The 27,676-nt window shown below is 40.5% G+C and overlaps 1 protein-coding gene across 5 annotated transcripts in view; it reads left to right on the top strand.

Moving 5' to 3' along the window:
- The window catches only part of GDA (guanine deaminase), a 73,385-nt gene extending 55,170 nt beyond the window's left edge, over positions 1 to 18,215 (top strand). For all 5 annotated transcript variants that reach the window (XM_061628006.1, XM_061628015.1, XM_061627978.1 and 2 more), the window contains exons 9-14: positions 3,361 to 3,458; positions 4,727 to 4,794; positions 6,098 to 6,244; positions 10,075 to 10,193; positions 11,724 to 11,751; positions 13,186 to 18,215. In XM_061628006.1, the coding sequence (XP_061483990.1) occupies positions 3,361 to 3,458; positions 4,727 to 4,794; positions 6,098 to 6,244; positions 10,075 to 10,193; positions 11,724 to 11,751; positions 13,186 to 13,256 (531 nt within the window). In that variant the 3' untranslated portion in view covers positions 13,257 to 18,215. The remainder of the gene's footprint in view (positions 1 to 3,360; positions 3,459 to 4,726; positions 4,795 to 6,097; positions 6,245 to 10,074; positions 10,194 to 11,723; positions 11,752 to 13,185) is intronic.
- Positions 18,216 to 27,676: the final 9,461 nt, after the last annotated feature.

Raw genomic sequence — 27,676 nt, 5'->3', positions numbered from 1 at the left:
ATTTATTCTTCCATGTTGTGCTATATAGTTGTAGTGCGTGTGTTTTCTTGTTCAGTACACATGACATCATTCATTATAGAATCATAGAATAGTAGAGTTGGAAGGGGCCTATAAGGCCACTGAGTCCAACCCCCTGCTCAATGCAGAAATCCAAACTAAAGCATACCCAACAGGTGCCTGTCCAGCTTCCTCTTGAATGTAGTGTTGGAGACCGCACCACCACCCTAGGTAATTGGTTCTATTGTCGTACAGCTCTAACAGTTAGGAAGTTTTTCTTGATGTTCAACCTAAATCTGGCTTCCTGTAACTTGAGCCCATTATTCTGTGTCCTGCCGCCTGGGACAATTGAGAAGCAATCCTGGTCCACCTCTGTGTGACAACCTTTCAAGTACTTGAAGAGTGCTATCATATCTCCTCTCAGTCTTATCTTCTCAAGGCTAAACATACATCTCAATGCTAAATATACCCAATTCTTTCAATTTCTCCTCATAGGGCTTTGTTTTCAGTCCCCTGATTATCCTTGTTGCTCTCCTCTGAACCTGTTCCAGTTTGTTTGCATCCTTCTTAAAGAGCTGTATCCAGAACTGGACGCAGTACTCAAGATGAGGCCTAACCAGTGCCAAATAGAGGGGAACTAGTACATCACACAATTTGGAAATGATACTTCTGTTAATGCAGCCTAAAATAGCATTTGCCTTTTTTGCAGCCCCATCACACTGTTGGCTCATATTTAACTTGTGATCAACAACAATGCCAAGATCCTTCTCATGTGTAATGTTGCTGTGCCAAGAACTCCCAATCTTATAACTGTGCATTTGGTTTATTTTTCCTAGGTGTAGAATTTTGCACTTATCCCTATTAAACTTCATTATGTTGTTTTCAGTCCAGTGCTCCAGCCTATCAAGATCACTTTGAATTTTGTTTCTGTCCTCCAGGCTATCCCTCCCTATTTATTTATTTATTATTTTATTTATATCTCGCCCTTGAACCTGGCAGGAACCCAATATCATCTGAAGATTTCAGTATCATCTGCAGATTTGATAAGCATTCCTTGCACCTCCTCATCCAAGTCAGTAATAAAAATGTTGAAGAGCGCTGGACCCAGGATCGAGCCCTGCATTACTCTGCTCATTACCTCTCCTCAATTTGAGAAGGAATTGTTGATTCTGTAGCAAACTGTGGATCCATCTGATAGTTGTTCCATCCAGCCCACATTTAGCATTCAGAATATCATAGGGCACTTTGTCAAAACTTTGCTGAAGTCAAGATATATTGTGTCCACAACATTCCCACACTCTACCAGGGAGGTTATCCGATCAAAAAATAAGATACGTCTGGCAGGATTTGTTCTTGACAAATCCATGTTGGCTTCTAGTAATGATTGTGTGCTGACTGACTGCTTTATAATCTGCTGTAGAATTTTCCGAGAGATTGACCTCAGGCTGAATAGTCTGTAGTTCCCAGGTTCCTCCTTTTTGCCCTTTTTGAACATAGGGACAACATTAGCTCTCCTCCAGTCATCTGGCATTTCACCCATTCTCTACGATTTTGCAAAGATAATAGACAGTGGTTCTGAGAGTTCTTCAGCCAGTTCATTCAATATTCTAGGATGCAGTTCATTGGGCCTTTGAGATTTGAACTTGTTCAAAGTAATTAGGTATTCCTTGACCATTTGTCTATCAATCACAAGCTGCAATCCTGCCCCTTCAACTTCACATTTCCCGGGAGGGTCATAGACCCTCTTTTGGGAGAAGACTGAGCCAAAGTAAGGATTGAGCACTTCTGCCTTTCTTTGTCATTTGTAATCAGTTTGCCATCCTCATTGAGTAGCTGTACCACAATTTCTTTTCTCTGTCTTTTTACTGTGGATGTACCTAAAGAAAGCTTTTTTGTTGCTTTTGGAATCTCTTGCTAACCTCAGGTCATTCTCAGTTTTAGCCTTCCTGACACCATCCCTGCAATGTTGTGCTACCTGTCTGTATTTTTCCTTTGTGACCTGGCCTTCCTTCCACTTCCTATGTGTGTCCTTTTATGTTTTCAGGTCATCTCTAAGCTTTTTGTGAAGCCACATTGGCTTCTTCTGCTGTCTTCCCCCCTTTTTTCCTTGTTGGAATTGTTTGCCACTTTGTCTTTAGACAAAGGAGTCATCTTGGACTCCTTTTCTCATTAGTGTTGCTTGCCAAGGAGCCTTACTTATCATTGTTCTGAGTTTATTAAAATTGGCTTTCCTGAAATCCAGAATACGAGTATGGCTATTCTAAGCTTTTACTTCCTTTAAAATCAATAACTTAAGTATAACATGGTCACTTTGCCCCAGAGTTCCTGTAACTGTCACTTCATCCACTAAGTCATCTCTGCTGGTTAGAATCAGATCAAGGATAGCTGATCCTCTAGTTGCTTCCTCCACTTTCTGTAGGAGAAAGTTATCTCCAACACAAGTCAGAAATTTCTTGGAGGGGCCATGTTTGGCAGAATTTTTCTCCCGACAGATATCAGAGTAATTGAAGTCCCTCATTACTCTACTACATTGTGCCTCCTTGAAACATTGGCAATTTGCTTTTCAAAAGTTTCATCCTCGTCTTTTCCTTGATTGGGTGGGCAGTAGTAAGCTCCAGCCATTATGTTCCTTTTATTCCTTGCCCCATTTATTTTAATCCAGATGTTTTTTGTGGGGCTATCAAGCTCATCCTCCTATATTTCTGTGCAGGGATGTATATTTTTTATCATATAATGTGACTCTGCCTCCCTTTTCTATTACTTTCTGTTCTTTTTGAACAAGTTGCATCTTTCAATTGCTGTATTCCATTAAATTAGCAATTGCATGAAAAAAATTAAACTATCAGATATAAGAGGTCTGATCTGGATCAGGATCCTGGTGAAGGTGGAATGGGATGAGGGCCTTCAACCTTTTGGCCCCAACATGGTCCCAATATAGATCAAGTCCCCTGTTCCTGCTACTTGAAGAGGAAGAAAAGGTCTCATGGACACTGATGGAAACTTTCCTCTCCATGTAAATTGCAAGTGCAAGGACTCTGATTTGGGTGCAGGCCATGGCAGGGTCACTTCCTACCTGGGTCCCAAACTAGATTGTGGGTCCCATGCCTACTAGAAAGCGACAACTCACATTTACACAGCTTCTAATTGTGTGAACGGTGTCGTATCTAATTTAGCCCTGTTGAATTAACAAAGGCACTCACAGCAATGAGGTACGAAAAGGAAGCAGAAACAACTCTTTTTAGCATCAGGGCCCTGCCTAGGTATTGTGTAATGTTCCATGCCCTCTCTAAGCACAAGCAAAGTGGTGGTAATTCACAAGGGGAGAAAAAGATAGATTTCACTGTTTTTTGTTTTAATATTTAGACCATAATGGCTCATGGCTGCTATCTTTCTGATGAAGAGCTGAAAGTTTTTAATCTTAAAGGAGCTGCCATTGCACATTGCCCTAATTCAAACATATCGTAAGTAAAATAATTCATTTATAGTAAGTAATGCTTCCTAGAGGTGTGTTTCAGCCAATGCGGTCTTTCACATCTGTGCTGTAAAGTTGCCTACATTTCACTTTGGACAGCTCAAAGGTTTAGATAATTTTAAAATGGAATAAGCACTGTACCAGCCTCTTCACAGGGAAAATGGCAGTTTGCACTGACCCGTTTGGAAAGGCTCAAAGCAGCCATTTGCCAGATGCCCCTATCATAAGTATGAATGTTGGGTGCCCTAAAGTTGCCATCTTTTTTTACCAGCCCTACTCTTGTGCCTTTAACAATCAATCTGAGACATGAAAATTTGAGCTGGCAAAGTTTTTCCTGGCATGGAAACATAGTGATGGGAATTGGTGTGAGAAGTCATGGAGTTTACTTATAGTGAGTGCTGCTTTTAAAGCTACAGGTAGAGCTGCAGTCTGTCAACATGCCTGCTTGTCAACAGTGTTGAATTGGGATGGCAAGGCTTTCTCTTCAAGCCAAAAAGGGAAAACCTTTAAAATGGATAATTTGTCTGAAACATAGTAGCTTGGAGGCATGCTTGTTATTGCCACTGCATTCCTCGCTACAGGTGCCTTAGGCCAGAACTAGACATATCATGCACTAGGGAGATAGCCCTGAAAATGACATCACAGTAGTGTGCAGGGAACAGTCACCCTCTTGATGTGTCTTTAACATCATGCAAGTTTTCCTGCCAACAGCAGCCTTTGATGTACAGCACGATCAAGAAAATTTAAATGGTATGTGCTTCTACACATCTCCACCATAACATGTAGGAATATTCACCATGTGATGTGATGTTATCATATTGCAAATTCCTTGACCATACTGTTTTTTGTGTCCTCGCTATTGTACAGGGGTAGCCAACATTGTGCCCTTCAAATGTTTTGGACTACACCTCCTATTATCCCTGGTTATTGACAATGGTAACTAGGGCTGACAGGAATTGGAGTCCAAAACATCCTGAAGGCACCATGCTGGCTACTCTTCTAGCGCATCACATACAATACCACCTTCCCCATATATATTTCAGTTCCAAACAGGGAAACGCCAACAAAAGAATGAAAGTAATGGAAGAAAACTATCTTTAATAATGGAGGTTATTTAACATAAAAACATAAAACCTTTATTCTAGGTTTCGCTCTTCACTTGTACTTTTAATGACAATATTTGATAATACATTTGTCTCAACACAGTCTTCTTAATGGTAAAGATGACATCTTTTCCTTTCCCCATTTCTAATCCAGATTGTCTAGTGGCCTTTTAAACGTAAAAAAGATTCAGAAGCACAATGTGAAGCTTGGCCTCGGCACAGGTTAGCAATTTACACTTATTACGCTTATTTTGAAACATTTTATTAAGAGACCAAAGCACCATATGCACATTGACTTGGAATTATCACCATATCAGCTAACAAAAAGCCTCCCCCCATACTTTGCCTATTGAATGGAGAGATTTAAAAAAACATTTAATACTTTTTTAAAAAAAAAATGGAATATCTCAATGAGTATCTCTGTGTAGATAAGAATTCTGGGTTGCATCCAATGCTACCATTCTGCATGCGCAACAGATTTTGTTTGTGCAATGGAAGTTCCCCTTCCTTTCCTGTCCCCTGCTGTCCTTTCCTGCACACTCTCCAAATCTGATCCAGAGGATTGGGGGAACCTCTAGAGCAGATGTTGGTAACATGTGAAGAGAGGAAAAGAAAGGGAAGTCCTGTTGTGCTAGCTGAACTCCCTTTGCACAGCATTAGATAAAGCCCTCTGTTAAAAAAGATATACATCAATTGAGAGTTTACCACCCACCTAATCTCTCACAGCAGGGGCATCCTGAGAAGGGCCTCAGATGATGTTCTTAACAATTGGCCAGGTGCCCTTCAGCTACGAGGACTCCAAGCCATGTAAAGTCCCCACTTTTCCAGGGCTGGGGTAGAAACACATTCACTGTTCTGCCAGTTCCAGTGCCTATCCACCTCCTGGGAACAGGGGCAGACAACGCTAGTCTCATCCCACTTCTTTTTACTGTAAAACCTGGTGGGAGCAGCTTGAGTGAGTTTTTTAAAAAATTCAGCTTCAAAGAGATTTTGCAACTGATCAGCAGATCAACCCATTCCCCCTCCTGGTGTGGCTAATGGAAATACTTTGCTCTGGTGACTAGTGTGTTCACAGCCTTGGAACAGGGTTTAATATAGTGATGTAGAGCTGATGTCAGTGGTAGGGGAGACAGAGCCTTGCTGGCAGCTGTGCCCTCCCATCATGGCACCTCCACCTGGCTGTAGATCCAAAAGCATCTATGAAGAATAATTGCTTCTCCAGCCCCCTGACAGTGACCAGCAAATCCAGAGCTGCATTAAGGCTCTGATGCATCCAAGTGCTTTCATAATAGGTGTGCAGGCCTCACAGTGTAGCTGACAAAGAAGTATCATCTGCAGCATGGGGATGCCTGCAGAAAATATGGTAGTTGCTGGGGAGGTTCTCTTTAGGGGAAGCCTGCTCCATGACACATCTGTATCATAATAGTGAGCCTCTTGACTGCCTACCAGGCTGCATATTTAATGCAACAAATGTTATCACGCAATGTATGTTCCTTCCAGGCTTTATTTTAATATTCTATTATAGATGTTGCTGGTGGCTATTCAGCTTCTATGCTAGATGCTATCAGAAAAGCAATTATGGTATCTAAGGTCCTTCACAATAATAAAGAGAATGAAACTGCCTTATCTCTGAAGGAAGTTTTCCGACTAGCAACTCTTGGAGGGAGCCAAGGTAATGAAGCTCTTTCTTAAAAAAAAAATCTGTACCATAGAAGACACAGCAGTCAAATTTGGGGCTTATCAAGGAATCTCTTGTGCAAAGCTAGAGCTAAAGTAAATGCAGGACACATTTCCTCTCATATCCTAAATTGACAAGATTGCCTTATGGCTGCCTGAAAATCTGACTGTCTTAAAATTTGAATTTGATATTTGAATGTATTTATTTATTTATTAAATTTATATCCCAACCTTCCTCCCAGGATTTTGAATTTTGCTGTGAATAAATTTTCCATTTTGACAATAGGGCTTCTCAGTACTCAGATTTTGGTGAGTAGAGCTATGCTTTGGGGGAGATAAATGAATTTTTAAAAGTCATGTGATGTAAAGCCATGATATGGAAACTCCCCTCTCCCCTCAGGATCGATCTATCTGTGTGGAAAAAATTGTGCTATTTGCACATCTCAACATCATCACAGAATACGGACTTCCCAGTGGTGTCTCACGGTCAAGTTTGAATTACATGTAAATGCATGTATTATTACTCCAACAGTGATTCTTATATAGAAAAGGCTGCTTATAGAGGGGTGGTCATGTCTGGAGAAACAGTGGGGCATGCTTAACCCTTTCCCTACCCCCTACATTTTTACTCCAACGTCAACTCCAAAAGAAACCCCATGACTGTTTTTTTCTTTTCTTTTCTGATATATGAAATGCCCAGGGCTTACGAGGGGATGGTGTGGAGCAACAGAAGCACAGTCCCCACCAACGACCCTTGGGGTAACAGAGTCCTTGCTAGGGATGACATTTCCCCACCTCTTTCTTTACAGGGGTCCCATGCTCTTTTTTCCCACCCCTACTGCTTGCCCCCTATGATTCCTATTATACGCAATTCAAAATGGTAAAGTCTATCTTTGTGGGAGAACTACTGCAGTTATTCTAAAATGTGGCAGGCATCATCACCTGAAAAGGGATTACCATGATTGCAAATTGCATTTAATTCTATCAGAAAATGAAAAAGGTATAGACTTTTCCTTTGTTTTGTTTTGTTTTTTAAATCAAAACTTTAAAGATTACTTGCATAAAAACCCCTGGATGTATCTGCCTACAATTTGGCAAGCTGGAGCAGCTGCTTTGCCTACAAATTTCATCAGCTTCTGTGAAAAGGGGAAGAAAAGTGATAGCCATTTTAAAATTACTCATTATAGTGAACCGGGAGAAAACAGACCAGATCTAACAGATTTAATCCTGAATAAAGTGTTTAACTGGAAAGACACAGAGCAGCCCCAAAACATATCTGGCTGCTTCCCAAAGCTAGAGATACAAGTCAAATCTTGTGGTTGGTTTACACTTTTAGAATAAGCTGCTAGAGTGGGTGGGATTGGGAGCAGGGAAAGTGGTAGAGGAAAGGATTTGCCATATTTTCTCTCCCACAGCTCCTTTTCTCATCTCTCTCTCTCTCTCTCTCTCTCTCTCTCTCTCTCACACACACACACACACACACACACACACACACACACACACAGCTTTTCCTTGTCAAAAGGGGCCTTTTAGGAAAATGTTACAAAGCAACTGTGTATAAATATCTTGTTTGGTCCTCTTTTACTTTCTCTGATTAGCTCTGACAGGCAAGACTGTTGATCTCTTACCACCCTCTTGTGTTTACTGTGAAAACTACACTAAAGATACCATTGAAAAACTCACTCATAGGTAGGAAATCTTGCTGAAAGAGACAGTATTTTATTGAGTTACTAGCATTCAGTGTTGGTACGTCTAAAACATTTTTCTTCCATTATTCCATTTCATTTTCTATAGCTGAAATGCTTCCATTTTCCATGCAGTATTTACAGTAATAAATCATGTGCTGCTGTATGTCACCGTGAGGTATAATAAATGACATTTATTGCATATAAAAACTGGAAAAACCAAATGAAACATCTTTTGATTACCAATGATCTCCCAAGACTTGACATTTTACAAAAACATCTAGCAATACTGGTGTTACATTGACTGGCGTTATACAAACAGTGATTTTGGAAGTGAAATGACAATGATTATAATTTTACAATACATATAAAATCCATGCTTGATGGAATTATCTCAGTCTGTTTATAAATAGCTTTCAGTAACTGATTTCCATTCAAATATTCCAAAATGGTAAATCTTTTGAAGCTATTTAAATAGGTAGATGGACAAGAATCTACTCACATGTTTTGGTGATAGGGCCCTCCATTTCACTGCCCGTTACATCACCAATGAATGGGATTAATGCAAGTGACATTCATAATACATTTTCTAAAAAAATTCTCCCCCAGTGGGAAGGAGTGCTAGTTTTCAGGTATATCCTTAGGCATATACTAAATATAATATACTACACACTGGTTTGATCGTCATTGCTGTCTCTCTAGGGAACTCTGGAACTGTAGTTCAGTGAGGGGGCTGTCATCTCTATTAGAGAATTCTCAGTACCTTTGTAAAACAAACAATTCCCAAGATTTTTGGGGGCCAGCCAAAACAGCGTTCTGTTCCAAATGATGGTCTTAGCTGGCTGGTGTTCTAGCCTGAGCATCTGTGTGCGCTAAGCATGAGTTTGGATTCTGTTAAGGGAAGCAAAGCAGAGTCAAGCAAGTTCAAGTTAGGCAAAATCAAGCAAAGCAAAGGTCAAGTTTTGGTAAGCAAAGCAGGTAGCACCCTGGATAGTTCCATGTGAAACTCAGGCTAAGGACGCATAGAAGTAGGCTTGCATGTAGGTAGCTTTAGGAACGGGCAAACCCAGACTGAGCCTTAAACTGAGCTCAGTTTCATCTGGGTGACTAGCTCTGCCTTCAGTGAGTGAAAGTTCCTAGCCTGGTTCAGTAGCCATTGACTCCAGTGCAAAGACCACCTTGAGGCAACATGACCCCCACATGCCATGGAGATGTTGACAAAACAGATTCCTCCTGTGCTGGAGCTTCTAGGGTGGTGGGGACATCTGGGCTGATTCTGAGGCCAAGTCCCTCTTCTTCTCCAATACGGTCTGAATTCCCAGCCTCATCCCCCAAATATGAAGAATCAGACATTGGGGTCATGACAGTCAGTTAAATTGTTATAAAACCAAAATTTCTACACTGTTGATCTGCCATTTAAGAAGACAAAGAACTGTGCAAATCTCATAGAATGAAAATTGTCCTGACTCTTGTGTTTTAATTTAAACCTATCAGGATGCAAAGGTATTTTCATAACATTTGTACCAGTAGAGTAGTGCTAAGTGCAGAATGTAAAGTTTAGTAAAATCTTCATATTATTGTTATTTTAAAAGTCTCTCAGTCCTGGGGTGGGCAGACTTCAGGCTTGTTGGATCTACCTTATTTTTTACTAGAACCCAAGATCTACAAACCAGAGCTAGGTAGAAAAGACATACAGTTAGAATGAATGAACTGAGTACATTCATAGCCTAGGAATTTGCTTTCAGTTCCATAACTGAACTGAGCTCACAATCTGTCTCACAGTCATTTTACACAAGTCCGTTCCTGATTAGCTTTCTTTATTTCTACAGACTAATATAGGCAGGAAAAGTCATTTTGTGGATTCTGTTGTTCAACAATTGGGAGTCAGAAACTCTTGTTGATCTATTGAAAATCACCCAGAGACCTACCAGTAGAGCCTGATCTACCTTCTGTCCACCCTTGCTCTAATACACATCAAAGCTCTCCGTTGATGTTTACTTACACAATATTTCCCAACATAAATCTAGAACTGTTTTCTTCCCACTGCAAGATATCATACTTGCATCTTATTGAATCAGATATTTGTGTATAGAAAAGAATAAGAGAAAAAAATAATTTGTTATTTGACTTTCTTTCACAGCCCTAAGACTAGATACTGTGATTGGAAACTTTGAGGTTGGCAAAGAATTCGATGCACTGCTTATCAACACCAAAGCTTCAGACAGTCCTTTTGATTTGTTTGCTTCTGATACCTTTGAGGTAATCAAATACTGCATCACGGAAATATGTTGACATGTATGCAAGAACTTGCTTTAGGCCAATGGGTTGGTCTTCATGATATTCTGGTTGCTTCTTCTCTATAAGGACACTGTGGATTCCTGGCGATCATTCTCCAAGATTGTCGCTACTCACCACAGAGAAATCAGCAAGATGAACAGTAACAGCCTAACATTTGTTGTTTAGGTTTCCACCCCATAGAATTATGACTAAGACAGTTTTTTTATTCCATTTAATATGGAATAATTAAATAACTTGGATCCAGGAATGTCTTGCATGCACAGAAAAACACTTCTGCTTGTGCAGGGCAGCCATGCAAAGTTCCTCCAGTTTCTACAACCTGCTTCAGCCACCACCACCCATCCCATGCCATTCCAGGACGACTGACAACCTTCGGGAATGTAATGGTGGTGGGGAAACCCAGCAAAGCCTTGTTACATGAGTAGAGTTCTTTTTTTGTAATTTTTAAATTTGATTTTGCAAAAAAAGCCAGAACAAATCTGTAAAAATGGAAGAATCAAGAATAATAACTAGCAGACTCCAATACAGTGCAAGTCAACCCCTTTACAACTGGAGAGGACTATGCTTAGAGAAAAAGAAGAAAACCAAACCGCCACACCACCCTCCCTTCATGGCAATCATGAATAGGTATCTCCATATGAAGTAATAATAAAAAGTGCTCTGATGGTAGAGACTGGTGACAAGAAATGAGGGCATTGATACAAATGACTATTCGGTAAACTAAAAATCTTTTGACTCTCAGGCATTCCAGATTCGAGTATAGGGCGGAGGTGGTTTGTGCCCCTGTTTTATTTGATTGACATATACTACAAACAGATGCCACATGCACAGAAATTTGTCCATCTTAGAAAATCCTTGGGCCACCCATAATTTAGATGTTTGTTTTTCTATAAATGCTAGGTACCAGACTTTTTGATACCAATAATGAAGGGTGGCATCAGCTAAATCTTTCCAATGAGTCACAGAGGTGATCCTGGCTGCCATTAATAAATGTCCTATCAAACATTTATTTGCCAAGGTGTTTTTTATTGGCACCATCAAAAAAGTTCAAAACCACTAGCTGCAGGGACCTGTCTGGAATCAGAGTTGAGTACAGTTCTACTCAATCTTCTCTGGATCCAACCCATTGAACACAGAAGCTATCATTTGGGTAGATGTCCTGACTTTGAAAATCAAAATCTGATACTGGAAAGGAAGAAAAAAGGATAATATGGCAATATGACAAAGAACTGAATATGGAATGGGAAATTAAAATATCTATTTAAAAGTATCTACAACTGAGAATTACTTATTGTAATGCTTCAAAGTCCTTTAATACTCTTCATTTTAAAATGCCTTTAAAGTAAATAGCCATTTTGGATTGGGATTTTGCTTTTTAAAATGTTAAATTTATTTGGATTTTATAGACCACTGTTAGCTTTCTTTTTTACTGCTTTTATTAGGAAGGAGGAACTGCTTTTTGAATATTTGTTTCTTCTCCCATATTCTTAGGATATTATTCAGAAATTCCTGTATCTGGGTATGTACCAATTCTTACTATACAGATACTTTCATTTGTTAACTTTGCTAACATTTAGCCCATAGGAATCAATTCTAGTACATTCAATAATGTAATTGAGTTCATCAATCATCCCCATCCAGTATATGTTCGTCTATATAACAAGGTGATTGCATGTGTGGAATTGTTGCACTGCACATGCTAACTTGCTTTGTTATCAAAGGCCTGCTTAGCCATACATGTGGGATAGATGGTGTATGCCATGCACTCATGGGTGCCAGTGCAAATCTGCAGGGACAGGATGCCTTTACAGAACAAGATGCTCATATGCATTGTCTTATGCATTCTCTGTTGCCCTGGCATAATGTGTTTGAAGATACACAATCCTATTCATCCCTTTATGTGGAGGAGAATGCTGTCTATACACTGCACCCGGATTGTCTCCACTTGTTTCTAGTTGCATGCAACACCTTTTTGTGTGGATTACAAAAGAGGTAAAAGTGGATGAAATGTTTCACTGGAATTCCACTAAGTTTTCTCATCCCGAAGTTCCTGACTACTTTTCCTTCCCAAACTCTGTTTGCTCCTTCCTTCTGCGGATGACATCATGAACTGCTATTTCTTTCTCTGTGAAAACTAATCAGCAAGCATAGCCTGAGAGTAGCATAAGTAATAGGTACAGCATGTGTGAATAGCATTGTGACACCTTCCTGACTTCCACAAAAGGTGAGGAATTCAGGGGAGTGGTGGCTGGCTTTGGCTTCCTTTTAGAGGAGAGCTCACTGGAGAGACTTGTGGTGTTTTTGCGATAGTTTATTTTATTTACAAATATACAAGTAGAGGAGTATAGGTGGAGGCAAATAGCATAGCACCCTTAGCAAGGAGTATACCCACTGCCCCACATCAGATCCCCAGAGACAGGCACACAGCAGCCAAGATACTTTCAGGCTTCAGCTAATTCTCTGCTTCTCTCTCAAAAACCTCACAATTTGTTTCACACACAGACTTCAGATCAGTCCTACCCTGTGCTGGGGAAGTGGAGGTGTGTCACCTTCCCATTTTCTCTCCTGTTTGGAAAACATCATCTACCCATCTTAAGCAATTAACCAGCCAACAAACTCCTTAATGATTAGCCTCCCAAAAAGAGACATCCCCTTGACTGGTCATCACCAAGCTAGTTGCCTGACAAAAGATACAGCCAGGAGAGCATTCATAGATGTAGGAGGGAGGAGGAGGAAATGTGGCTATGAGGCTTCCTTCCTCTGTGCACTAGGAAAATCACTGGTATAAACTAAGTCTAGGTGTCACTTTCAGTTACTGGAAGCATGTGAAACTATGTATAATTCATTCTCATAGTGTGCTTGCATCTTTGTGAAAAATATAGATATCAAGATTAACAATGGTACAGCATGCATACATTAAGGTAATCATCTCTTTCATCTTTTGTAATTTCAGGTGATGACAGGAATATTGAAGAAGTTTATGTGGCTGGCAAACTGGTGGTGCCATTTTCAAGCTCTGTATAAAAATAGATCCCCCTGCTGCAAAATGCTGTGCTGGTAACTCTGTAGCTTGGAAGAAGTGGGTGAAAATGCGGTGCCTTGTTGTGATGCCGTGCTCACTCTGTCTAGTATGTTTCTTATTTGCACAAAAGAAACCAAGTACTCATCAGATACAAAAAAATATGATGCTAACAATGTATACCACTTGTATAAGAGACAAAGGTCTAAAGTAAAAGCAAACTTGACTATGGAATGAACTCTGACATAAAGAAGAATCTATAGATGCAGTCATAGCAGGCATTTCCCTTGAGGTAAATTAGAGTACTAATTCTAAATATCCCATGAAATTTTAGGAAAATTATTCATAATTATACTGAGAGTTTTAGGCACTGACTGAAAGCCAAAGCACTTTGGTACTGGTTTGTGTGAGTGTGAGAGTATTGGTGATCCCCCCCCCGGCTCCCAAAATAAAATCTGAATCCTCATGGACATGCTACTGCAGAGGGCTCCCCAACATTCAAGTGTCACACTTCAGGGGCACAATGTGCTGCGCATTGGAGGGGTGTGGAAAAGTTCTGGTATGCAAGCTTAACACTGGACCTTTTGGATGCTGGTCACTGTTTATAAATATTTTTTGAGCAAAGAAAAATAAAATTCTTAAACCAAACCTAAACCCATTGGTTTCACCCCAATGACAATAAACGTTACTCAGGAATTATTTGGGAGGTAGAAAATTGAGCACAGATAAAGTTTTATCCCAATTTGTTTTACCATCTGTTGTAGTTTTTTTTGCTGTTGTTGCATTTTTCATTCTTCCCCTAAAAGCACTTTTACTGAAGGCTCCAAGGCCTGCAGAAAAATCATATTCTGCTGATTATTTCCTTCTAGGAAATTATTAGATACTTGTGAATGTAAGCATTGTCTTAGACATTTGCACCAGAGCAGATGGGCACACATACATACACACACACAGCCTCAATTTCCAGATTGTTTCAGACATCACTACATGCCTAATTCTAGGTTAACACCAAAGCTGGCCTTAACATTAGACAGGATAAGGCAGCTGGCCTGCAGTAACAACCTTTGCTGTAATACAAAAAGACAGCAAACGGTCAATTGTTTAGTTTATTTAGTATGGTTTTACCCCATGGATCTTATGCCTCAGGAACCAAAATGTCCTGGGATGCTTCTGTAATAAATGGTGTGAATACACACTCATAGACTGGGACAGGTTTAACAGGCTCTTGCTAGAGAAGCTATTGTGAATAACTATACAGTTGCTTCAGCAATAGTACCCTCAGGTTGGTTACTTAAAAAAGGAAACAAAAGAATGTCACTTATTAACTGAGAGGTCATTGCATTAAATGCAACAGAAGATTTATGTAATTTCAAGTTGATAATGGGGACATTGAACTTGTCAGGGATTATCAATACCTTGGCACAGTCATTAACCAAAAGGGAGACAATAGTCAAGAAATCAGAAGGCTAGAACTGGGGAGGGCAGCTATGAGAGAATTAGAAAAGGTCCTCAAATGCAAAGATATATCACTGAACACCAAAGTCAGGATCATTCAGACCATGGTATTCCTGATCTCTATGTATGGATGTGAAAGTTGGACAGTGAAAAAAGTGGATAAGAGCAAAATCAACTCAGTTGAAATGTGGTGTTGGAGGAGAGCTTAGCAGATACCATGAACCCTGAAAAAGACAAATAATTGGGTGTTAGAACAAATTAAACCAGAACTGTCACTAGAAGCTAAAATGATGAAACTGAGGTGATCATACTTTGGACACACAATGAGAAGACATGATTCACTAGAAAAGACAATAATGCGGGAAAAACAGAAGGGAGTAGAAAAAGAGGAAGACCAAACAAGAGATGGATTGATTCCACAAAGGAAGCCACAGACCTGAACTTATAAGATCTGAACAGGGTGGTTCACAACAGATGCTACTGGATGTTGCTGATTCATAGGGTTGCCATAATTCGTAACCACCTGAAGGCACATAATACACTCACACACTGCATTATAAAACTGCATTACAAATAACCTGAATAAGGTTTTAAGGGCCAAATTAGATGTTGTACCACCCTCTTTAACTCTTTTGACACCTTTCATTTCCTGAGTCCAAATCACACACCTCAGTGCTTTTTCTTCTAAGGAGGTTTAAATGCATTTAAACCCACACAGTGTTCATGTGTGTGTGTGTGTGTGTGTGAGAGAGAGAGAGATTTGGAGCTTTCAAAGAACAGGTGCAAAGGGAGTTAACCCTGTGGCTTCTCTGATTCTGATCACCTCTCTAGAAGCAGCTTTTTCATTTTCAAGGGTGTTGGGGAAATGTTATATCTAATGCTGTATGAACAATATTTTAGGTAATAGTTAAGCTATGAATTAATTGATTCAAGTTGTACTTGACAATCTAGCTCTTTGTGAAGAGAGGATCAAATTTCATTTGATAGCAAGAGAAGGAGATTCACCTCATCCATGTAGAACTGTGAGCACATAGTTTGGGGGCCAATGTATTTATTATAGTATTAGAAGTACAAACCTCCATTAACAGCATATTTTATGCTGTTTGTTCAACAACCAATGTGGACAACATATTCTTAAAGTGAGAGTGTTTAGATATAAGATATTTTGTGATAGACTTTGCAGTTGTGATCTGCACAAAGGTTTTAAAGCAGTACTACTTGCAAACCTTAAACACTTTACAGCAAAAGTAAAGTACCTATCCAAATGCAATAGAAAGAAGCATGATCTTTTACCAGAGTCGCACACACTGATCAAAACAAGAACTGTTCTGTCTTTCAGTCAGATGGTGGCTGGATGTCAATCGCCTGGCTTATGGAAATAAATTGTGTGAGGAATCTTTTCTTTCTCATGGATAGGTGCTCCCTAGAATTTTAAAATTCATAATCTTTGGGAATGAGTGTATGATCAGGTGAAATGAATCAGGAATTATAGGAGCTCATTTAGGAGGGAACGGTCTCCCTTTCTCAGTTTTGGAGGGAGAAGTGTCTCTTGCTGCCTTCTCCTTCATTTGTATCTCTTCTTACTAACCTAGAGAGTACAGTTAATTGAAAAGGTAATTGCTGGCATGGCATAGTGGAGCAGGACACCAGCAATGAGATGAAAGCTCCTAATTCAAAGGTCATCTCAGCCACTGGGTGGTTTTAGGCAAGAATCTGTCTCTTAGCCTTAATCCCCTCTCTGTAATATGGGGATAATGATCTAGCTGTTTTATTGTGATAATGTATGTGAAGTACTTGGAAAAGGACTGTATAAATGCTAATGATTTATTGTGCTGCACCCACAGGCTGGCATGTGCAAACATACCAGGCTTGGATAGGACACCTTTGGAAGGATGTGTGTCTTCTGTTGATTTTTACCAGGTTTTCACAGTTTTTGTAGAACATTTTTAGGATTAATACTTTTGTGCAATGTTGACTCTAAGAGATTCTCAGTAAAAAAATATGATGTCCTCAGTATTGTTCATCGATGCATAGGCAAAGCAGAAACCCCTGTCATATGTAGACACACAAAAAAGCTTCGGCTGAACCCAAGGTGTAACAAAGGGAGTTGCCCTGACTTAGCCAAGACTGCCCCACTGCATCACAAATGGGGAACAAAACCTTAGGAAAAGTATTTTTGGAGAAGTCTCCCATTCTTCAGCACTTTCCTTTTATGAAAGTTTGATACTAAAATGTCTCTCCTTCCCCTCCACCCCCATATGGTCTGTGTGTCAGCATGCAGTTTAGACAAAGAAAAAGAAAGTAGATTATGGAAATAATATAACTTATTATGGGGGAAATTTAAATGTGCACTTTGTGGGAAACACTTTTTATTACAAATGGAGTTGATTTAAATGTAGAAATCTGTCTTTATCTTACTGTGCCATTCGTTAACCTTCTGTTTGAAGACTTTAATGAAACTGAATATAGCCTGTGCTTTGTGCAGTTATTTGAATGATTCCCATGTGACAAGAAGAGTTCTGCACTTTATAATGTTGCCTTGGCGTAGTGTCCATGTTCTGTAATATTTGCAAGCAGATGCTTAATGAACCCAGGAGAAAGACTGCACTTTATTTTCTTATATTGAATGCTGTTCCCAATGCACTGTGCCTGTACATTTTTGCAGTAACAGAGAAGAAAGCAAAAATTTAAGTGCTCCACCTTGTCAGTTTATACCAAAAATGTAGGGGTCCTGCTTGTAAAAAATAATCAGAACCCTCAATAGAAATAAAAGGGGTTGGTGTGATGACCTAAACTCATCATCATTGTACTTTCTGAATGAAGACCACAATGTCCAGATATGCACCAAGAGCTCAGCATATGCAACACGGAGAATTGGGAGGCTATGGCTATTTTCACACTAGCGCTGACATGACTGGAATAAGAGTACGTTCTTTCTCTTTTCTTTTCTCTGGTTTCCACTAGGGCGGAAGATCACTTAACCAGTATTAAACCAGCTTGCCCAATTTTTTCCTATCACTAGAGTATTTTGCCTAGCCTTGAGACTAATGAAAGAAAACAAGACAAACACAAGATTACTTTAAGTCTGTATGTATTTAAATGAAATCCTATATCAACACATCAGTTTTATTCCCACCACTCAAAGATTTGGCCAGCCATTGGGAAGTTAACATTGCTGGCTACGATATAGACTACCAGTTTAGATGGTATAGATTAGAATATGGGGAGAGGAGCACTTAGCCCATCTCATCAACATGCAAGAGCAATCATGGAACAGTGCTGGTGTGAACAGTGCTCTAACCGCATTTTGCAGAAGTGTAAAGCTGTTTTTTGAAGGACACATCTTGAAATATTCTTGCCAGATCTTTACTTTCTTTCGATTCCATTGTTTTGGAGTGGGAAAAGCATCTGGAATAGTTGTTGTTATTCTGTGTTCTGGCTGCTTTATTGTCAGTTATGCTAAAAAGAGCTGATGTAACAAATAAAGAGGCCATGTTTACATGACTTAGCATCTGTCTTTTTGATTGGTGAGTAAACGAAAACATGACCCATATATTGTCCTATGGGAACAGTAAGAGTTGAAGGGAGAAACCTTTGGGAGGGATGAGCTACTGCAAACCTGTTTCAGGTTTTGCTCTGGTGTTCTTCTACGAATTAATGAACTTTCATACAACAAGTTAGGGAACAGCTGTAGCTCAATGACAGAGCACACGCTTTGCATGAAGAGCCTCAGATTTAATCCCTGAAACTTCCAGATAGGTCTGGAAAAGACCCCTGAAGAGCTACTGCCACTTACTGTAGCTGATGGTAACCGAGTGGAGCTTGGGAAAGAGTAAAACTAGGATAAACTGCTCCTGCCCCAGCTCAGTCTGAACTGTTGCCTTTCACACAGCTGTAAATTCTCCTTGTGTGAGGATCTTGTACCTGCCCAACTTCACTCCATATGGAACAGGCTAAAAGCTAGTTTTAGGTGGACTTATTAGTACTTGGGATCCATGTGCATGTTGTTTTGGGAGAGAATGGTCCCTGGGCACTCTGGGAATGGGAGGACAATTGAATTTGTGACTTCCTTATGCCCTGTTGAGCTGTGTATAGGCTACATGCTGGACTTTGAAAAACTCCAAAGGGAAAAGTAAAATTAAATGGCTTATTGACTGAGAGAGACACTCTCTGCAATAAATATTTTGTGGCTTGGGCAATACTGAGAGAGGACCCATTCCTGAACTTTGATCCTGGTGTATACCAGGACTAATGGCTTGATATGCCTCTGAAGGTGTTCCCCCCCCCACAACTTTGTCAGTCCAAATCTTAAATTCCTGAGCCATCAGCTGCTTCCTCTTAAGGGCAGGCACATTAAATGATGAGGGACCCCATTCCCATTAAAGGGAACTGTTTGGAATTTCCTGAAGTCAAACAAAATTAGGTCATTAAAACAATATGGGTTCATGTATCAAATTAAAATGCCAATTTCACTGTCAGTATTTCACTATATGGCACCTGAAATCTCATTATCTAAACATAGTGGACTCCCTAAAGCTATGATACCTTGTTTGCATTTTTGTAAAATGTAGTGAAAAATGATTTTCACATTCTAGCACAGCAATAAAAATCATGAAATTTCAAACTTTACATTACAATGACATTTTATAATAAAAATTTTAACCTATTCCTAAAAAAATATTGTATATCAATAACACACCAAAAGGGCCCACAGTACAGCTAACATTAAGCACTCTGATTATAATGAAAGTTAAGTACATACTTACCTTTTCTCTTTTTCAAACCGATACTTCAACTATGTCCTAGCAAAGCAAATATTTATAATTTATAAAAATTTAATTAAAGATTATCTCTTGGGATGAAGCTTAATTTACTCCATCAAATGGCAATGAAAGAAAATGATCCATAATGAGACTTAAAATACATTTATATATATTGTTTTAGGAAGCATAAATTGCAACAGTTTGGTTACCCCACACTGCTGCTCAATCTATTTGCTCTAGATGTAGATGTACTGCCCTCAAGTCGATTCTGACTTATGGCGACCCTATGAATAGGGTTTTCATGAGGCTGAGAGGCAGTGACTGGCCCAAGGTCACCCAGTGAGCTTCATGGCTATGTGGGGATTTGAACCCTGGTCTCCCAGGTCGTAGTCTAACACCTTAACCACTACACCACACTGGCTCTCTTTGCTCTAGCTATTGTACAACACAATGACCATAAAATGAGATAAACACAAAAATATCCAAAATTAGTTCTGTGCAATTCTACAATTATCAGCACCATATGTAAGTATGTAAGTACCTGGTAAATTTTGTTCACATATCTAAAACCTGTCCTGTATTTGGTAGCTAGTTCAACCAATGCTTTTGATGGACTTTGGCAAGGTGGTGCTGGTACCTCATCATCTCTCATTGCACCATCCCAGCTGCCCATCTTGTGCAAACACCAAGGGGTGGTATTAGATATTTGACAGAAAACCAGATCTGAAAATCTTCACCAGTTACAAAATAGGGGGAGGGGCATTTTGAGAGTGCAACTTGAAGTGGAGAGACAGCTGTGGGTGGGAGATGCTTAATCCTTTTCCTGCCCACTGCTGCACCCCTGAAGTTCTTCTCCTCAAGCCCAGTGGTGCTATTTACAGCAAATCACATCTACCTGAGCAATTTTAAAATGTTTTAGATGATATTTTAAAACAGCAACAAACTAACTATGGGTATAAAGTGGCATCTTCTTGCCTCTCTAGAAAACAGCTCGTTTACCATCTCCTTTAGAGTCAAGTTTTTTTCACATGATATAAAAATGGAGTCAGATTTCATTAGTATCACACCATTCCCTCTGGGAAGAGAGTGCTACAGACTTGCTTTTTGTTGTCAGAGTCTTTAATAATCAGCTAAGACTGCCTTTTTGATGAATTCAAAGCAAACACATCTTCATATCTTCATTTTGCAATTCAACTTGGAACTTCAAAGGCTACTGAGGCACAGGAGAATAGACTGACTGAAATGAGCCAATTTCCATCACAGGCAAAAGACAAAAAAATAGCTCTCTCACACATGAAAAATAAGTAGTTGTTTAGAACAGTTGTTACTGAGAAGCTCAGCTCAATTGAAATGTTGCACATGCCCCAAGATTACATGTGTATAATTTACCATTGCTCTGAGTAATGAGTGCAAACATCATTGTACTAAGTCACAGAAAGCGGATATGGTGGTATAGTAATAAGCCAACACTTACTGTGATAAGATGATGGTAACCCTAAATAATTTCCTGATACCTCTGCCATTTCTAGTGCAGATAACACCTCTAATTCAGCTATTGGTTATTATCTCTTTAGAACAATGGATTCCCTCCAGCAAGCATATTCCACCTTAATTGAAAGAAACATCCGAGTTTGCATTTCCTGAGAAATCCAAGCCCCACCTTCCCTGGAAATGCAGAAGTACTTCTTAAACATGATCTGATTAATTAAGATGTCCATATCATTCCACTGCAACTCTGTGGTAGGAAATTTAATTGTTATGACTCGGGACAGTTTATTACTTATGTCATTTGTTATTTATCACACCCAGTCCAGACAATAATGAGATCACCTTGAAAATGCTCCCTAATAAGCCTCTTCCCTTAACTAGCCCCCTCTTGCATCTCCAGACTGTTCAGCTTTGATAGCTCCACACTTCTCCTTTTAAAAAAAGCCCCTGTAAATCAGGGCCAGTGTGGTGTAGTGGTTAAGGTGTTCGAATCCCCACATAGCCATGAAGCTCACTGGATGACCTTGGGCCAGTCACTGCCTCTCAGCCTCGTGAAAACCCTATTCATAGGGTCACCATAACTTGGAATTAATAATAATAATAATAATAATAATGAATTTAATTTCTTCGTCGCCTATCTGGCCAATGGCCACTCTAGGCAACTTACAAAATTATTAAAATACAATTAATAAAATACAGTAATACAATAAAAACAATAGATCTACAACAACAATATTAAAACTGGGTAGGAGGCATTACAATTATATCGATTAACCCTCCCCAGATACCCCGAAGTCCTGCTGAAAAAGCCAGGTCTTTAAGGCTTTCCGAAATACATTTAGGGAAGAGGCATGCCGGAGATCTTGTGGGAGGGAGTTCCAAAGAGTGGGGGCCACCACTGAGAATGCCCTCTCTCTTGTACCCGCCAATCTGGCTGTTTTTGTTGGCGGGATTGAGAGAAGGCCCTGTGTGGCCGATCTTGTCGGGCGGCATAATTGGTGGCGTTGAAGGCGCTCCGTGAGATAAACTGGGCCGAAACCGTATAGGGATTTAAAGGTCAATACCAACACCTTGAATTGGGCTCGGAAAACAACTGGAAGCCAGTGTAGGTCAAACAACACTGGTGTGATGTGATCTCGGCGGCGACTATTCGTAAGTAGTCGAGCCGCCGCATTTTGTATCAGTTGTAATTTCCGGACCGTTTTCAAGGGTAACCCCACGTAGAGCGCATTACAGTAGTCCAAATGAGAGGTGATCCGGGCGTGTACCACCAGTGGGAGCTGATGAACAGGAAGGTAGGGTTGCAGCCTTCGTATGAGGTGTAGTTGGTACCAGGCTGCCCGGCTCACTGCCGAAATCTGAGCCTCCATGGACAGCCTGGAATCAAGCACAACCCCAAGGCTGCGGACCTGGTCCTTTAGGGGTAAACTCACCCCATTGAACTTCAGGTCAATGTCACCCAACCTTCTCTTGTCCCCCACAAGTAGTACCTCGGTTTTATCAGGGTTCAACTTCAGCTTGTTCCTTCCCATCCATCCACTCACAGATTCCAGGCAGTTGGACAAGGTCTCCACAGCCAATTGACTTGAAGGCAGTACATTTACATTTTAAATCATGGAGGGACTGCACCTCTCTTTTCTCTGGCTTTAGTTAGTATTCTCTCCTTGCTTTTCAACCCCTGTTTTATATCTGCTCCATGTATGTTTGTTTTTTCCTAGGACTTGTCACACTCAGGTACCTTAGAGAGGACACCAGACAGTTTCTTTCTATAAGGAGCTTTTCCATTTTTCTTAACAGTACATGAGGGCTTGAAGTAGCCCAAAAGACAATATAAAGTTCAGCCCTGGGACCAATTTGCTAGCTGCTCTTTTCAGGACTTAGGGTGAAGAATTATTTTTACTGCTTATATAATGAGACTTCTGAATCCAGCCATCTACCCACTGGTTAGTGAAAACCCCAAAACCTCAGTATAACTTCTTCGTTCTGCTTTCATCTTCCACAAAAAAGGTCACTATTATGTGCAATCCATCACATTTCTTTCTGTCTTTTACATTTCACAAACTTCTATGAGACCCGAACACCAGATATTTGTATGTGAACTTCCTGGTTTATTTAATATCCTTTTAGTTCTTCTGGGTTTAAACACCCACCCCAGAACTCTATATAAGGCACATCTCTGCCTATCTTTATAGGAAACAGCTTAAGTGCATGGTCCATGCAAGAGCTGTGTGATGCATAACTACTAACCATTTCTTGTCCATATTTCTGTAAGGGCACATCAAAGTACAAAGCCATATTTATTTTCTGTTTGCCATTTGTGTCAATAAATATTGTAATTATAACTAATTATGTCGTTCTTGCTAATTCACCTAAGCAAGTAATGTAATATTGGCATTTATTCATTCATTTATTAGCATTTCTAAACTGCTTAATATTTAAAAATCTCTAAGTAGCAAACAAAAACAACAACATAACAGATAAAATGAGGGATTCAGTAATCTTACGCATCAGGGAAAGCATGGACAAAAAGATGTCCGAAGCAAATGGTGGATGCTGCTTTAGTGGTCATTGCTAAATTCCCCAAGAGTGAGCAGAATAGTATTGGTATTTTTCTAAGGAAACAATGTCTGTGGCACACAAACATCTCCAGTAAAGATACCTAATAATTAATAACTGCATAAGCAAGTGTGTAAGATATGGATTCATGTGTATGTGTATATAGACATATGAGCAGATCTGATAAGTTACTTCAGTAGCATTATATTGTAGCAGGCACATAGCCTGGATGTATTCATAAGGGATGGTATTATACAGCCATGAGAGTGGCTGTATACTATAGCCAGTGTGGATTTTTCACATTCCGCAATGTTAAATTGAAAATACCCCTATGCCATTCTGATTAAGTTTAAAACTAAACCTTACAAAAACCTATAGTCCTGGACTCAGAAATGCTTGCTTTAACAGCCATCTAAATTTTCATGGTGATACACAAAACAGTCAGAGAGAATCGAGAGTTCAAAGTTTAAAAAGAGAGAGAGGAAACTCAGAGCCCTTTTGGATTTTTTTCTGTCAGAGTTCTCATAATCTGTTGAAATTCATTAAAAATCAGCCATGTTCACAGAGTACCTGTAATTCTATTACTGACCTTGCCCCATACTCTGACCTTCATCTTCTGCAGTTTAAAAGTTAAAAAATGGCTGGCTGATTTTTTAATTAATTTAAGAATTTTTGCATTGAACTGAATGATAGTGTTGGGCATGCTCAGTAAGAACCAACTAATCAGGGGGCCACACCCACACCAAACTTTGATTTCACTTGAGACAGTCATGGCTTCAAAGAATCCTGGGAAGTGTAGTTTGTGAAGGGTGCTGAGAGGAGACTCCTATTCCACTGACAGAACTCCAGTGGCCAGAGTGGTTTAATAGTCAGCCACTCTGATTGAAGTTCTGTGAGGGGAACAGGGCATCTCCCAGCAACTCTCAGCACCCTTCACTAACTACACTTCCCAGGATTCTTTGAGACAAGCCATGACTGTCCAAAGTGAAATAAAGGCCTGGTGTGGATGTGGCCAGGGACAGCTTTGGTTTAAACTGGGGTGGGAGGCTACATATGCCTGCTGTAGAATAAAAAGGTGGGGGAAACGCTGAAAAACAATGATACTGTTCACAATGTTTTCCTTTTGGAAAGGAAAAGGGCTTCTCCTCTGACCAGTGCCCACTCACCCAATCTCCTTCCCTCCCTGTCCCCTCCCTGCCCCTCCCCGGGTCAATGTTGGACTATGACCTGGGAGACCAGGGTTCCAACCCCCACACAGCCATGAAGCTCACTGGGTGACTTTGGGTCAGTCACTGCCTCTCAGCCCCAGAGGAAGCCAATGGTAAAAACTCCTCTGAATACCGTTTACCATGAAAACCCTATTCATAGGGTCGCCATAAGTCGGGATTGACTTGAAGGCAGTTCATTTCCATTTTCAAACATGATTGCACAGAAATAAATCCTATTGAACTCCTCCTCCCTCCTATCCCCTTTCCCTTCCTTTGCCCCTCTCCCATCCCCATCTCCTTCTAATCCCCTCCTTCCCCTTCCCCCTCCCCCCCTCCCCCTCATCCTCCCCACGGTCAGTTTTACCTATCTTAAGTATAATTGCATGGGAATAAATACCATTGAACTCTATCAGCATGCAAATGATCAAACCTGCCCTCCCCTCCCCCTTCCTTTGCCCCCCTCCAATACGCTCCTTCCCCTTCCCCCCTCCTTCTCCCCCATGGTCAGTTTTACCTAGTCTACCCATGATTGCATAGGAGTAAATCCCATTGAACTCAATAAGCATGCAAATAATCAGACCTGCCATTCTCCTCCTTCCCCTCTCTTCTCCCTTCCCCCTCCCCTCACTTCTTCCTTCTTCCTCCTCCCCTGCCCACTGCAGCCCTCCCTCCTCCCCGGGTCAGTTTTACCTATCCTAAGCATGATTGCAGGGGAGTAAATCCCACTGAACTCAATAAGCACGCAAATGATCAATGCATTCTCAGCAACTTGCACAGGATACCATTTCTTACCTCTCACATTAAAAATTCACTAATAAGCAAAAAACTTTGTGGTTTAAGAACGTACCTATAGCCCACAGATATTTCTATCAAACTTTAAAAAGCAGGGAATAGTAAATGCAGCAGGGGAGCAGGAGACCTGAACTCCTCTCTGAGATATTGGACTGCCCTACAAATTTGTCAAAATGCAAAGACAATTTGGGTTGGTCTTTCACAGTCCAATCCACTTCCTGTGTAGCCTGGAAGAATTTGGTAACATCAACAGGCCCCTTGAACTGAGTGTTAGGGTTGCATGTGAGAACTGTAGAGTTGCCTGCAAATTGCAAACTTTGTAACAGGTTTATTGGCTGTTCTGAGATGCTTCCCCAATCTTATCATATTACAGGATTTTAGCAAGAAACTACAGGACATGCAAATATTGCTAACAAAGCAGTGTGATTGCCCCAAATGCTATTGAAAGCATGATTGTACAACTGCCCCAATAATATCATGATGAATGCTCCATAAAAAGGACATCTGGAGAGGTCCTTAGGCTATGACTCACATAGGCTTCCCAGTCCATATTTGTTTGTTGGAAATCCATCAGCTTGGCCTTCTGCAGTTTTGAATTTTAATATTTAGTGGAATAGCTTTCTTTGCAGTAGTTCTCCTCATCTACTGGTAATCCTAAAATCTTTATGCTACAATTGTAAGATTATTTACTATTTTATTTGTTTCAAATATTTATAAATTGCTCAATATACAATATATAAGAGGGGAACAGAAGTACAGTAGGGCCCCGCTTTACAGCGCTTCACTTTACAGCGTTCTGCTAATACAGCAGTTGTCAATTGCAGAAAGGCCCCGCTCCTACGGCGCTTGTTCTGCTTTTATGGCGGTTTTTGCTTGTCACGCGCCATTTTCATGTCATTTTCGCGCAACGCGCACCATTATCTTCAATGTGTTCTGCTTTACAGCGGTTTTCGCTTTACAGCGGGGGTCCAGAATGTAACCCGCTGTATAAGTGGGGCCCTACTTTATATAAAATACATAAGATAACATAACTTTCCTCTTTCGACAAGACTTGTAGGTTGAGACCTATCCCAGTCTGCGTCTGTGTTAGAATTGCTTAATATGTTTTTTAATAATGTTTTTAACCCTTTTAAAATTGTTTTTTAAAATGTTTTTAATGCTGTTTTGTTTCAATGTATTTTAAGATCTGCTTTTATGATGTTTTAAAGTGTTTTTAGCGCTTTGTTTGCCGCCCTGGGCTCCTGCTTGGAGGAAAGGCGAGATACAAATTAATTAAATAAATAAAAATAAGCCCACTGTGAATTGTTTGCAAGGCACTTTGAGGGTAAAGTTGCCTCATCCACATCACCTGTAGTCCCCAATGAGGTGTCCATTGCAATGTCTGCTGCAACTTCTTGGGAACTGTTTCAGTTGATTGAGCCTGATGACGTAGACAAGGTGCTTGCTTATTAAAGGTTCTTGGCTTATTAAAGTTTGCAGAGTGGGTTTGACCGAGTGGATCCAGTGTGTGGTCAGTGCATCATTGCGGGAGGGAGTGGTTCCAGCCACCCTGAAAGAGGCTGTGATCCAACCGCTCCTGGAAAAGCCCACCCTGGACCCATTGGTCTGCAACAATTACCAACCGGTCCTTATGGAAGGTGATTGAGAGGGTCATGGCGCACTCTTGGGTGAAACAGATTATTTTGATCCATTCCAGTCTGGGTTCAGGCCTGGTTATGGGACTGAATCGGCCTTGGTCGCCCTGATGGATGACCTTTATCGGGAGAAGGACTGGGGGAGTATGACCCTGTTACTCTAACTTGATCTCTCAGTGGCTTCTGGGCACATTTGGTGAGATGGGTATCAGAGGCACTGTTTTACAGTGGTTCTGATCCTATCTCCAAGGTCATTTTCAGAGAATAGCATTGGGTGATTGTCTTTCGGCCCCCTGGCAGTTATGCTGTGGGGTGCCGCAGGGTACCATCTTGTTCCCCATGCTGTTTAACATCTATATGAGCCCTTGGGAGTGGTCATCAGAAGATTTGGGGCAAGGTGTATTTCTCTATAACATCTGAATTGGGAGAGGCCATGCAAGCCCCGGATCGCTGCCTGGATTGGGTGGTGGGCTGGATGAGGGCCAATAAACCAAGTCTGAATCCTAGCAAGACAAAGGTGCTGTGGATT

Source organism: Rhineura floridana, chromosome 1 (assembly GCF_030035675.1).
Source record: "Rhineura floridana isolate rRhiFlo1 chromosome 1, rRhiFlo1.hap2, whole genome shotgun sequence".
Lineage (NCBI taxonomy): Eukaryota > Metazoa > Chordata > Lepidosauria > Squamata > Rhineuridae > Rhineura > Rhineura floridana.
The sequence above is the reverse complement of the archived record's forward strand: the minus strand, read 5'-3'. Positions and strand labels throughout refer to the sequence as shown.